Source organism: Podarcis pityusensis (genome assembly GCF_964106645.2).
Source record: "Podarcis pityusensis genome assembly, chromosome: 10".
Lineage (NCBI taxonomy): Eukaryota > Metazoa > Chordata > Lepidosauria > Squamata > Lacertidae > Podarcis > Podarcis pityusensis.
In genome coordinates this window covers 66,771,291-66,785,801 of record NC_138035.1, presented here as the reverse complement: position 1 = coordinate 66,785,801, position 14,511 = coordinate 66,771,291, and the positions used below count along the sequence as shown (strand labels likewise).

At 44.2% G+C, this 14,511-nt stretch overlaps 1 protein-coding gene across 3 annotated transcripts in view; it reads left to right on the top strand.

The window, feature by feature from the left end:
• LOC308486692 (uncharacterized protein) overlaps positions 1–14,511 on the top strand; it is a 36,244-nt gene that overhangs the window by 11,471 nt on the left and 10,262 nt on the right. Inside the window, exons 2-3 of one of the 3 annotated variants that reach the window (XM_081023851.1) lie at positions 7,444–7,602; positions 13,883–14,224. In XM_081023851.1, coding sequence (XP_080879977.1) covers positions 7,444–7,602; positions 13,883–13,903 — 180 coding nt within the window. In that variant the 3' untranslated portion in view covers positions 13,904–14,224. Of the gene's footprint in view, positions 1–972; positions 1,022–7,443; positions 7,603–13,882; positions 14,225–14,511 lie in introns of those variants that run through there. The other 2 variants (XM_081023850.1, XM_081023852.1) reach the window with 2 other exon arrangements.

The following is a 14,511-nucleotide window of genomic DNA, read 5'->3' as shown; positions in this document are numbered from 1 at the left end:
GCACCTTGGGGCACGTTCATCCACGCATAAATGCTTTCAACTGAATTCTGTCTCATTGTTTTCTGTCCCTTCTCCTTAGTTAGAACTTGCCCTCCCTCATTGAGTTCCAGAAACTTGAGGTCCATCATGGCCATATACACAGGTAGTTGTTTACCTGTGCACAGGCATAAAAAACAAATAAACTGAGATACAAGTTTTCTGATATATCAGATTTGCACAAAAGAGCGGGTGAAAAATGATTTTTAAAGTGTATGTCACATTGGACTCCACCAGCAGCCCACCGAGGAGCCTCACCAACAGAAGCAAGGGACGTTACATGGCATCTAGGAAAACACCACCACATGTAGAAAAATGCTCCCCATACAATCCATTTCAGTGCCTTAGATAACATGTGATTCTGTGTTGGATTGCCCCCCTCCCTTACTGCATGGATTGGGAAAATCCCAATGAAATAGGGGAAAGTGCAGGGCAATGTCTTGCGGCTGATGTGAAAAATCGACATACATGGGATGCATCAAATTCATCTTCAAACTGCCCTGCATGTGCACAGCCTCTCTCCTTGTCCTTTATCCTGTGAAACCAAGGAAGCAGGGAAATACAGGGCATTATTGGGATGTGCCATATAGTTTGCCGTCAGCCCAGAAAATCCACCTATACACAAGCAAGAGGCTTGCGACAGGCTCATCAGATTGGGGGAATTCTCTCTTCTAGTTATATATGCGCCTGAATCCAAGCCTGTACTTGCTACCCAGATCATTCAGGCACCTTGCATCGTTTCATTAAAAGGGATCACTCAGTAAAGTTTCATAAACAGAGAGGGAAGCAACCCTCCCACTTTTAATAAATTGAACTGGTATTGCTGCGTTGCTTGTCAGCTACGTGCGTTAAAGTGTAAGCTTGTTAGTTTAGCTATAATTATGTCATCTTGGGCAATTATAACCTAGGAAATTCCCCAGTGTTGTTTTTTTCCAGAATGAAAACAAACTGGCCAGCCCAAACCAGAGAAGAAATGTGGCGCTAGGTGTGTTGGGGGGTGAGTACTTTGTGAGTGTTTGCCCAAATGGGCAAAGCAGGGTGGACCATATCCCTCTCCCCGTTCCTCACCTAACCCTGGAATCCATATCCTATATTTAGCATTATCTCTTCTTGTCCTAAGAATAAGTGAGGATTTGCTCACAAATTTATTGACAGCAGCACGAATTATTACAGCTAGGAAGTAAAGGGGCAAGCAGAATATTAAATGGAAGAATGGTATAAAGAGGTGTGGGATATAGCTATTAATGACAAATTAATGTGTGCTATTAAGGTAAGTTGGGGAATATGCAGGAGATATGATTTTGAGGAGATATGGAAGGTGTTTGTAGAATTTGTGCTGTTAAAACGGAAAGGGGTCAAACCATCGCAAGAGGTGTTGAAATTTTGGGAAGTTGGATAGTTAACAATGGAATGGTTTGGTGGTAGGGTGCACATTTTTATTCTTATTTATTTATGTATATTAATTTGTCAAAAAAAATTAAAGGAAAAAAAAAGAATAAGTGAGGATGCACAATTTGCAGACCATGTCAACCCTATTCATTTGTGGAGCAGGGAGTGGGGACTCACAGCAACACCAAAGATAACAGGAGCCATTCCCTGCACTTCCTGTTATGCACTATTCTTTTTTAGGGATGGTCTTTGTTAAATAATGGAATCAGACACAGAGGCTGGAAGAGAGCCAGTATGTGGACTTGAGGGGAAAGGGGTTCAAGCTTCAGTTTCTATTGTTTTTTTCTAAAAAACCCCCACAAAAACCCACAGATACCCAGATTACATCAATCTCAGCTGAGGAGCAGAGAAAGGCATGCCCTCTGACTCTTTCTTTGAGAGGTTCCTCCCACCCATCCACCTCGCATTTAGAGCATCCCAGAGAGGTTATGGTGCTGGAGGAGACTCTTGAGAGTCTCATGGACTGCAAGAAGATCAAACCTCTCCATTCTTAAGGAAATCAGCCCTGAGTGCTCACTAGAAGGACAGATTGTGATGCTGAGGCTCCAATACTTTGGCCACCTCGTGAGAAGAGAAGACTTCCTGGAAAAGACCCTGATGTTGGAAAAGATTGAGGGCAGAAGGAGAAGGGGAGGACAGAGGACGAGATGGTTGGACAGTGTTCTTGAAGCTACCAGCATGAATTTGACTGCGGGAGGCAGTGGAAGACAGGAGGGCCTGGCGTGCTCTGGTCCATGGCGTCACGAAGAGTCGGGCACGACTAAATGACTAAACAACAACAACAGAGAGGTCCAAAACAAGTCCAGAGCAGCAACCAAATAGAGGAGATGGAAAAGAAGAGCTGCTTAGGCAGTGCCTCCACATCACAGACAAATTGCTTAGACTGAGGAACAGGTTAAGAGATTAGGGCACTGCAGAAGCCCACCCCAATCCCTGCTGAGCCATGCATGTGATTCCAGGGGTCTTGGTCCTCAACCAGGGTTTGCGCCCCTTTGGAGAATTGAAGGTGCAGTGGAGGTTCCCATAGCTTTAAGAAATGTCACTTATTCACATACTGAATTTAGATGGGAGGAGTCCAGATCTCACAGCATGGTCATCTCAAGATGACAGTAGTCCAAGGCATCTCTCCCAGCCTCCCTTCAACCAGCTTGCCCAGGTTGGTCTGGCCTCTCCTCAGCTATCCCAAGCCTCATGCCAGAGGCCCCAAACTCTTCCTGTGACATCACGTCCAGTTACCCAGGCAACCTTCCAAATCCCCTATCTCTGTTCACACCTCAGGGTGGGGGGCAAGACTGTTCTCTTGCATTGCCAATGGTCCTCAATGGCCCTTAATGGCTCTGGCTTCACCGGGTCATTTTGCAATTGCTCACCTCTCCAAAAGGGTATGGGAGAATGTGTTGCTAACAATGAATACCAAGATGAAGGTCTAACAGACTTGTGTGTTGAGCACCCTGCTTTATGGATGTAAGTTGTGGGCAACTTACAACTGCCAGGAGCGATGCCTCAATGCCTTCCACATGCTCTGCATAAGGAAAATTTTGGGTACCACACGGCAGGACAGAGTTTCAAACAAAGATGTGCTCTCCTAAGCCCACATTTCCAGCATGTTTGCACTCCTGTCTCAGCGACGTCTACACTGACCTGGTCATACCCACAGAATGGAAGATGGCAGGATCCCCAAGGACGTGCTCTGAGGAGGCGGCTTCAGACACCAGGCCCAAACTCTGTGTTACAAAGATGTCTGCAAACTTGACATGAAGGCTGGCAACGTCAACCCTGTTGTGTGGGAATGAATCCCTTGCAGAGGACCGCGGTGCTTAGAGATAGACAGGTTGTGCATCCACAGAAGTGACCAGCGGAGAAATGGCCCCTGGGAGGAGCGCAGGGAGAAGAAACACAATGGTGCATCTGCAGCAGCACAACTAGGCACCTTCATCTGCCCCAGCTGCAACAAAACATGTCTCTCCTGTATCAGTCTCCACAGCCACAGCAGGAGCTGCAACTTTCCAACAGCTTGACCTCAACCCCAAAGGCACATTCCTCTGTTGTTCCCCAAGACAGAAGGATGCCAACTCTTCCTACCCAATCACAGTGGCTTTTGGGAGCCAGCGGGAGGAGCAGGCAGCTTGGCCAATGAGGACAGAATCTAGAACTCTGAATCTCTAGTCAGAGTGATTCTGTATTTCAGATCAGTCCTACAGACTGCAAATAAGTCATCAAAAATTGCTAGCCCACAAATACCTGTACTGGTCTCTCTAGAAAAACTTCCCTGTCCCATTGACTGGAAGCAATTCTTTCTTGCTTGGGAAAGTGGCTATTTATGTACCATGATTCAGAGAGTATAAATCTTCTTCAGAGCTTGGCTTCAGAGCCAAGGCATGTATTCCTACGTTCTGAGCTGGCAGAGTTCACAGTTCATTGGTGCCAAATCCTTTACAAACAAAGGAAGCGGGGGCAGCCTTTTGCACAATTCACATTTCTACCACTAGGTAGAAGCAAAACCTCTTAGAAAATTGCTCCACTAACTCAAACATTTCACGAAAGCCCTATGGGTTTCATCAATGCAGATGTTTCCTCTGCAAGGAAAATGAAAGTAACATATCTCTTGGATTCTGAGAAGCAACTCCCGTTGAATTCAGTAAAGTTTACTCCTAGGTAAGTGCATCTAGAATTACAGCCCAAATCTCATTATACCGTCAATTTGCTAAGAAGGGAGTAGTAACAGTTCCTATAAATCATGCTCCAGCTATCTAGTTATGCTTCCAAGGCATTAAAAAACCTGTATTGATTTAGTTTACATACAGATGTATACCATGGTTCGTCTGCTAAAGAAAATAAGTAAAGCAATTAACCGGAAATCAAAATTCCCCTAGAGCAGTATGTACTGTACAATGAAATATTATAGCATTCTCTGATCATAAACAGGAGAGCACTCTGGCTAGATATCGTTACCTGATCCCCACTTCTCTGAACACGTGAGGAGGCAGGGAGGGTGGTGAGATATCAGGAGCAGTGAGAGGCACTGAAGGGTTTAGTTTCCCTGAATGTGACAGCACTTGTTTTAGTGACAGGGATGAGGAAGCTGTTGCCCTCCAGATATTCTCAGACTGCAACTCCCATCAACCCTGACCACTGGCCATGTTGGAGAGCGGCGGATGGAAGTTGGAGTTCAACATCTGAGAGCCACAGGTTCCCCATCCCTAAGTCAGAAGCTGCGTCCACTGCCTTTTGATCCAAAGATCATCAGGACGGCTTAGTGAAGGAGGAATGTGGGACATTTTTCAGGAGCAACGATGATTCTCTGCTGGAGCACCACAGTAACTGATGGATTCTCCTTGCTCTTGCTAGTGAATGATAATGGAGCTTTGTTGTTGTTGTTTGGGACATATTAGAATACAGGAAGCTGGAGAATGAGGGAGGGGAATTAGACAGAGGCTGCATACTTCTTGCCTTTTTATAAATGGGGTCCCTGCTTCACACCTGCTCTCTGCCAACAATCCTTTGCGCTTCTAATCCTTTGCACTAACAGTTCAAAGTCGCATTTCAGCTGGCTTAATATCTTTGTTGAAGCTCACTGTTTTACAAGCTGGGCCCATGCAGTAAGAAATAATTGTAGTTTCTGTGTCACCTTCAAAGGTAGCGCTCTATATGGGGCTACCTTTGAAGGTGAACCGGAAACTACAATTAATCCAGAACGAGGCAGCTAGACTGGTGACTGGGAGTGGCTGCTGAGACTATATAACACCAGTCCTGAAAGACCTGAGCACAATTCAAAGTGTTGGTGCTGACCTTTAAAGCCCTAAACGGCCTCGGCCCAGTATACCTGAAGGAGTGTCTCCACCCCCATCATTCAGCCCGAACACTGAGGTCCAGCTCCAAGGGCCTTCTGGCGGTTCCCTCATGCGAGAAGTGAGGTTACAGGGAACCAGGCAGAGGGCCTTCTCGGTTGTGGCAACTGCCCTGTGGAATGCCCTCCCATCAGATGTCAAGGAAATAAACAACTATCTGACTTTTAGAAGACATCTGAAGGCAGCCCTGTTTAGGGAAGTTTTTAATATTTGATGTTTTATTGTGTTTTTAATCTGTTGGGAGCCGCCCAGAGTGGTTGGGGAAACCCAGCCAGATGGGCAGGGTATACATTAATAATAATAATAATAATAATAATAATAGTAATAATAATAATAATAATTGCCACGGAGTTCAAGAGCACTTACCCCCAGAAAACGATTAAAAAGAATTTCAGCTGTACAATGCTAGCTAATTATGCACAGGATTGCTAAGAAATTGGGCTAGTATGTTATGCATTGCTTGCTGATGCACAGGCACCTTCTTTGGGGTTGTGGGCTCTCCCAGAAGAAACAAAACCCAGTGGGGAAGCAACTTAATTGGCTGCTAAGTGGGTTAAACGCCCTGTAGAGCTGATGGAATTATATTGTCGGTTCCATCTCCTTTGGAACAGTTGCTGATCTCTCTCTCTCTCCTGAATGATATGCCCCACCACCGTTGAAATATTAAGTGATCTGGTTACAGCCTTCTTGGCTACCTCCCCTCCAAACTTGTTTGCTATGAAAAGGAGAGGTTCATTTCTTGGTGAACCTTCTCCGTTTCCCAGGAGTACAGACTGAAAGGCACTGTGACTTCAAGAAGGCAGCTAGAGTGGGAAATCGCCACATCACAGAAGGGCCGGTGCCAAAATTAATATTTACTCAGCGCTGTGAAAGATCCCCCCGGGGGAAGCAAGAGAGGGACAATGGACACTCGGACTCTTTCCACTTTCTTGTGCATACGCACGTCCAGTTTTCACTGGGATTTCAGCCAGAGTCTGAAGACCATTACTGAAGAGGCGGAAATTATCCACCAACTTTCCCCCACCCTCCCCAGCTAAATCTCTCTGCCCGAGTTCCAAAGCTGTCCTGGGCAGCCTATTGTCTATCCTTTATGTGGCATTCGGAGCCTACAATGTGCTAATTGCATTAATAGGTTGTGGAATTCGCCACTATGAGATGCTATGGTTAGGGTTTAAATGAGTTTTTTTTTACTAATTCATGGAGGACTAGTTAAGCTGATAGTTACAGAGTTATGATCTCTAAATGGAACATCCGGTGCTATTTTTCTAGAAAAAGAGATGCTGGAACTTCACCACGAACACCTCCCTTTTCTCTTATAACAGCAATCGCTCCCACCTGAGAGGTGCCGGTGAGTTCTGGCCAAAAGAAAGCCCCGAGGACATCCATTCTGAGAAGCACAGTACATTTGAATGTCAGGTGCCAGAGACCAGGATGGGGAAACTTTTTGCCCCAGTGGGCCAGATCCTTAACTGGTTCCACCCCTGTAGGCCAACTTTGACAGGTGGGTGGGACAACCCACATGTCAATCACCTGATGAGATTATGTCATCAGGTGATTGATAGTGCAAAACAGTTTTAATCGAAACTGCTGCTAAAGCAGAGGTTTTGGGGTTTTTACTCCAATTTTACTAGTGGGTTTACTTTAAGCTACCAATTATTCCTTTGTAGCCATCTCAACACCTGCCCCATACCTGATGTTGCCTATGATGTCAGGTGTGAGGCAGGTGGTTTAGAGAATTACCGTATTTTTCGCTCTATAAGACGCACCAGACCACAAGTTTTGGGAGGAGGAAAACAAGAAAAAAAATATTCTGAATCTCAGAAGCCAGAACAGCAAGAGGGATCACTGCGCAGTGAAAGCAGCAATCCCTCTTGCTGTTCTGGCTTCTGGGATAGCTGCGCAGCCTGCATTTGCTCCATAAGACGCACACACATTTCCCCTTACTTTTTAGGAGGGAAAAAGTGAGTCTTATAGAGCAAAAAATACGGTAGTTGTGAGCACCCAAAGATCTGGCTGGCCAGTGTAGCAGACAGGAGATGGCTCCAAAGGGGATTAGATAAATTCACAGAGGACATGACTGCTCATCATAATGGCTGTATGCTTTCTCCAGAATCGGAAACAGCATGCCTCTACAAACCACTTTCATGGAACACAAGCAAGAAGGTGCTGCTATAATCTTGTGAGCTTTCCCAAAGATCTGATTGAGCAACGTGGAAAATCGGATGCTGAACTAGATGGATTCTGCTGGGCTTTCCTCAGCTGTACATCGGTATGATCCTTACATTTTATAAGTTATATCTCATTGGCTCTTGTGAAAACCTTGTGTGAGGTCACTCTTATTCCCATTACACAGGTGGAATGACTGAAAGTGATTGACTTGCCTGTGGATTTTTATTGCTGCGGTAGAGTTGTAGCTAAGTCTACCAGATGTGGATCCCTTTTGTATATTGAACGATGTGCATGTTAGAAGCTTGAAATGTAACAAGGCCGTTCTCCTTTTCAAGTCACTTCCATTTTCCAGCTGCTTGCAGTGGGTCCCTGTGGAATGCCAGAATTTGGTGCCCCTCGCTTCTCGCTTTCCATTCTACATCATAGTTGTGGCAAGCAGAGGCAAATATAGGGATCACGACCAGTTCTGATGCACTGGGAAACTTGACCACAGAATTCTGAAGCATTCCATCTTCTAGGTAAGCAATCAGTTCACCTGGAGCATTGTTGGCGCTGCTTTATTAGTTCATGCAACATAAAATGCACACAAAAGACTCTCCTGCAAGGGGAGAAATTGGCCACAGCAATTTGCCCAGCAGTAGTGATCTTCCTAATTGAGGAACCTCTAATAAACTCTTCACAAACCCAATCCCCTGCCCCCACTGTAAGCTTGAAAACCAATGTGATAATTTATGGACCTCACCATTGTTCCACAACATATTCCTACTGTCCATAATGAGCATCATGTATTGCCTGAGAATTCTTTCTCTGTGTCTGAATAAGGCTAAAATGGTCCTTCCATGTTAGTGTTTAACAACCTATGAAACGGCACTTGATGTTTCCAGAATGAGCAGTTCTTCTGGCCCTCGTTCTGTTTCATAATAGCTGTTCAAACATGCTCCATTTCCTTCAAATATATGCTCTAATGTATCCAAATCTGGATTAAGTTTCAGACTGCAGGGTCTTCATCAGCAATTTTCACTTTCTGTTGTGTCAACAAAAGCAGCAATATCAACAGTTTTATGTTTTTGTTCTCTTTGCCTCTCGGATTTGCGATAAATCTTTCAGCATTCTTTGAAGCTTAGCCACACTGTTGGGAAGCTGTTTTCCCCACTCTTGCTATTTTTGCAAACATATTCTGCCCGCCTGCCTTGGAAGACTGAGTTGTCTGCTAGTGTTCCTGTACAGGAACATTCATATTCAGCAGTATCCATACTGTTTATTTTATAAGGACGCTGGATTTCTGGCCGCTTCCCACAACAGCATCCCATTGCGTAGAATGCTCGGTATTTATACAATGTTTTTCCTAAGCACGTTGCATGCATTATATTTAATCTTTATCACAACCCTATAAACTAGGCCAGTAGTATTATCCCCATATTATAGATGGCAGCTGAGTCCTAGAAAGAGAGAAAGCTAAGGCCTGCTTCACACACAACTGTTTATTTTTATATTTTAACGGGAATATATAATGGAGAAGAGAGAAACTGTGCGTGCATCATCACAATGTGTGAAAATAATTTGTTAAGATGGGCTGGCTCAATACATTTTGCTGCCTGAAGCAAAGACAAGATAGCTCCCTCCCCCAAGGCACATACAGAAGCCAGGTTGAACCTGGCAAAAGGACAGTATCTTCCACGGGACTTGAGGGCAGCAGGCTAGCATTATAATATAACATACAGTAATTATAAAATAATATATAATATATAATATAATATAATATAATATAATATAATATAATATAATATAATATAATATAAATGTTTTAATTTATATCCTGCCCATCTGGCTGGGTTTCCCCAGTCACTCTGCGCGGCTTACAACATAAAGCACAACAAAAGATCAAACATTAAAAAACAAGATATCCTATACAAGCAACAAACAAACCAACAAATCAATAACACCAATAGCAACAATAGCCAGTTGCCCCAACCCAAGAGTTGTTTCAGCAATGTCCCAGTGGCCTCCCAGGAGTCTCTTTTAGCATAGGAGTGTCAGGGCAGGCCACATGGTACCCACAGCTCTGTTGCTTCCCTGCACCTCAGCATCTGCCACCTGAGGCAGCCGCCTCACTTTGCCTCAACATAGGGCCAGCCCTGTTGTTAGGTATACTCTATAAGAAACCAGTGATATACAGTGCTGGCTTTCCAACAGGCACACCCTTGGCATAGCCGGTTTATTTGATGTCCATATCGGAGTTTGTGTATGTTAGGATGAAACGTGGCACCATGCTTTGGACAGGTTTCTCCTTCAGGCTGATTGCCATCACACACAAGTGGATTTGTCTGTGATGCTACTGAAAAAGGAAGTCATCAGTACTGATTCACTGAGAGATGCTTCAAACGTGCACTCAGGATATGGTGGTGCTCTTTTTTGTCTTCATTACTCCGATCCCCATTATGCTGGAGTGCATAAGACCATCTTCCACATATTTGAGACTTCTCCTGGTGCCACTTGGACAATCCTAATTTGGCTTCATAAACCAAGTTATACCCTAATTTGGCTTCATAAACCAAGTTATACCCTATTTTTAAAGCACACAACTTTCCCCAAAGAATTCTAGGAACTGTAGTTTGTTAAGGGTGCTGGAAATTGTAGCTCAGTGAGTGGTAAAATACCAGTTCCCAGTCTTCTTTTGGGAAAGCAAAACGCTTTAAGGAATAAGCCTTGTGTGCTACCTTGCTGCTCCTTTTGCAGAAGCTGGGAAAGAAGCCAGGAAGCCTTTAGTTAACTATAGTTCCCCATTTCCCATCACATCTGAACTATGGTTAATGGCCCTCAAACAAGTCAGGATATGAAACCAACTTTAAATCCATCCATGGCATGCTTGTCCAAATGCAGCCAATGAGTCAATTCCCTCTTCGGCAGTTACAGAAATAGTAATGACCTTTCCCCGCACTCTAGTAATGAGACCAGCAAAATTATGGGCTGTAGTGTACACCTTGAGGGGACAGCAAGAGCAGAGGCCCAGGCCTTCAAATTCCTGCCATCTGCATCCGGCAAGACTACCAAACAGCCTGAGAGAATTCTGCCTTAACAAGAAAAGAAAAGAAAAGAAAAGAAAAGAAAAGAAAAGAAAAGAAAAGAAAAGAAAAGAAAAGAAAAGGCTTTTTCACCTTTATTTTTCATGAAATAATTTAAATTGCAAACAGCCTCAATTGCATTGACAGAAAGACAACTATAAATGCCGCAAACAGAATAAACAGTAGACAACATGACAATGTGCAGATGTTGTTGTTGGACTCCCAAAGCCCCAACCATCATGGCCCAAGGTCAAGAATGGAGGAAGCTGGGAGTCCAGTCACATCCAGAGGGGACCATGTTGTCAACCTCTGATTATTCAGCATGGTACCCTCCGAATAGAAGGGACGCAGGTGGCGCTGTGGGTTAAACCACAGAGCCTAGGACTTGCCGATCAGAAGGTCGGCGGTTCGAATCCCTGCGACGGGGTGAGCTCCCGTTGCTCGGTCCCTGCTCCTGCCCACCTAGCAGTTCGAAAGCAGGTCAAAGTGCAAGTAGATAAATAGGTACCACTCTGGCAGGAAGGTAAACGGCGTTTCCGTGCGCTGCTCTGGTTTGCCAGAAGCAGCTTAGTCATGCTGGCCACATGACCCCGGAAGCTGTACGCCAACTCCCTCGGCCAATAAAGCGAGATGAGCGCCGCAACCCCAGAGTCGGTCACGACTGGACCTAATGGTCAGGGGTCCCTTTACCATTACCTTTACCTTAACTTTACCCTCCGAATATTTGCCTCTTCTGAGCTGAGAAATGCACAATCAACATTTGGTATCGAAAGCACTGCAAACCTATTTTCCCGTCAAACCAGTAGGGGATGATGTTATACATAGAATTACAGCTCGCTAACTCATAACTCCTAAAGGAAGGTTTCGCACAAATGGCTGGGTTCATTGAACTGTTTTGCGACCTTTATGATCAATCTGAGAACCGACCTCGTCTGAAGGAGCTGGTCTAGTGTAAAGCTCCGATGATGTTCTGGTCACGACTGCAGGACTTTTGACAATGGTAATTTAATTCCATTGTGGCTGTTTTATTGCTATTGAAGATCTGAACGGAGGGAACAGTTGCTTCTTCCGTTTTGTTCTGCTTCCATAGATGAGGTGGGGATGGGGTGGGGGAGAGACGCTCCAAATAATATGAATGACAGCGATGAGTCAGCAGTTGTCAACAAGCTAACGCCAGGCCAATGAGGAATTGGAGCAGATTGAGTTGCAGCTGAGAATGTAGGTGACAGGAGTCATCACCTTGGAATTTACAGGCCTGTCAAGCCAGCAAATGCTTTCTAACCACAGGAGTTTCATGTTAACCTCTACTCAGCATCCGTTTAGAAGCTGCAAGCAACCTCCGGCTTTGAAACAGAGCATCTAACCGTCAGATACCGCCATTCTTTGTACTCTCACTTGACACTTGCTTCAGAGTAAAAATCCATCGGACCACACAGTTAAACATTTAAGCTGAAATCCTATATATCCACGGGAATAAGCCCCACTTAACTCAATGGGATGTATTTCTGTATGGGATCATTAGAGATGAAGAGGTGGTTTGGCATTTGACAGTTCAGAAAGGAGAACGGAACAAATCTTATTTGTTCATTCCCAATATTTAGAGACTCCCTTCTCAGCACAGGAAGCAATTTAAGGAATCAGCAACAAAACAATTCCTCCGTCAAATAATATACATGTTTAAAAGAAACAAAAACCACAGGTAGAAACATTAATTCCATATATAGGAGTTAGAAGCTGCAAACAACCTCTTGCTTTGGTAAAAAGGAAAGCTTTTAGGAATTGTCAAACAATAGCCAAGCATTTAAACGAAAGCTTTTAATTCTGTTTCTTAAGAGTGTAGCTAATGGCAGAATTAGACTAAAGCTGAAAATCTTTGCACATTTTCTACCCAAGAAAAATGATACTTTCTTGTACTGGGCATTTTGGTCCTCGCAGAAAACGCATCGGACTCAGAGACAGTCCTGACACCTCAAGCAATTATGATGTGAACTGCTGTGATGACAGCTGGCATTTATTTCCTTTATGTGTTCCTATTCCTGTTTTCCAATAAGAGAATCTAGGCAATACGGCTTCATTGAGAGGGAAGAAAGCAAAACTGTGCTGATGGAAAGAGTTGCTAGGCAGTCAAGACTGAGCTGCAGACAACTGGCAGCCAGGAGACAGGGTCCAGCTAGTTGGGCACAAAAATTAAAGTAAAAAGTAAAAATAACATTATCCCTGAAGCTAACTCCCATTTAAATGAGCATAGGATTGCAACAGAAACTAAGATGTGGAAAATACTGAATGCATTTTATTTTTTGCATGCGGAAGAATACATTTAGCAGGGGACTAGCAAAGACCCTCCTCCATTTCATTTCCCCACATTCTTTTTTTCATTGGGTTTTATAAACAAGAATAATGTTACACAAATAAGTATACCAAGATTTCTCATGTCAATTGTATATCACAAATATAGCATAATAAATGTGGAGTAATATCTACAACATATGGTTCATTATTAGTAGTCAATGTATAAGTTCCTGGTTAATGAATTGGTTTGAACAATTAGGAAGAAAAGAGAGGGGGGAGGGGAATGGTAAGTGGAGTGGTGTCAGGTGGTTATGCTTCTGTTCTTCTTAGTGTATGTGTGGGGTTTTGTATCAGCGTTACTTGTATGGGTTCTCTTACTATTCGCTCGTTGTGTTTCCTTGGTGGTGAGAAAGATTATGGGTAGCCTAGGGTGTGGTTGTTCATTTTTGGTTGGCTGTATTGAGAATTGTTTTTGTGTGTGAGCAGGGTGTGACTGTGTATTTTTGAATCTGGTTAGCCAGATTGATTTGTATGCTGTAGGCGGATTCTTGTTGTTGTCTTGTTGGGCTGTGTATGTGATAAAGGGGAACCATACTGGGGTGAAGGCATCTTCTTCTATTTGTCCCTGTGTCAGATTATTGCATGAGTAGGCAAACTAAGGCCCGGGGGCCGGATCCGGCCCAATCACCTTCTAAATCCGGCCCGCGGATGGTCTGGGAATCAGTGTGTTTTTACATGAGTAGAGTGTGTGCTTTTAATTAAAATGGGTTATTTGTGGGGCCTGCCTGGTGTTTTTACATGAGTAGAATGTGTGCTTTTATTTAAAATGCATCTCTGGGTTATTTGTGGGGCATAGGAATTCATTCATTTCCCCCCCAATATATAGTCTTGCCACCCACAAGGTCTGAGGGACAGTGGACCGGCCCCCTGCTGAAAAAGTTTGCCGACCCCTGGTTTCTTGGTTAGTTTTTCTAATAAGGCTGTTTCCCATACCATTTGATACCATTGGCCCATGCTTACTCCTGACAGGTCTCTCCAGTGTCTGGCTAGGATGTTTCTGGCTGCTGAATTTCCCCACATTCTTGTACTATAAGGAGGATCTGGAAGATTACCTGCAACTACATTCATCTGCATAGCACAGGCATCTGATCTCTATTTATAGCGGCATGAGCACAACTGGAACTGCAGAGGTCACAAGCCGAGATGATTAATAGTCAGCAACTACTGATCCGTCAGAATGCAGTTGCACACAACCAGTTTCCAACTTTTCCCCGAAACACCCATGACTTGCTTAAGGCATCTTTTGCTTGGCTGAGTTTGGCGCCTGGTTAAGCCACCCATCGTGCTTTTTTGTGTAAATGAGTAGCAAGTGTTCTGAAGACAATGAGCCTTCCTTCCTGGCTAATCTGCTTCACTGGCATAAGTTGCCAGACACAATCATAGAAGGGACTGTGAGGGTCATCTAGTAAAATCCCCTGCAACGCAGTTGCACTTAGGCGACAGAGCACTTTGATTCGCTTTAATTGTGCAAACCTAAAGTCCTGCTCTGCGCTTGAAGCCTTCCAGCTGAATAGTGGCAGTCTGCAAGTACCCATAAAGCATTCAGCTGTACTCCATGTTCTGTGCTCTGCTCAGAAGCAAGTGTACCGTTCTTTGAC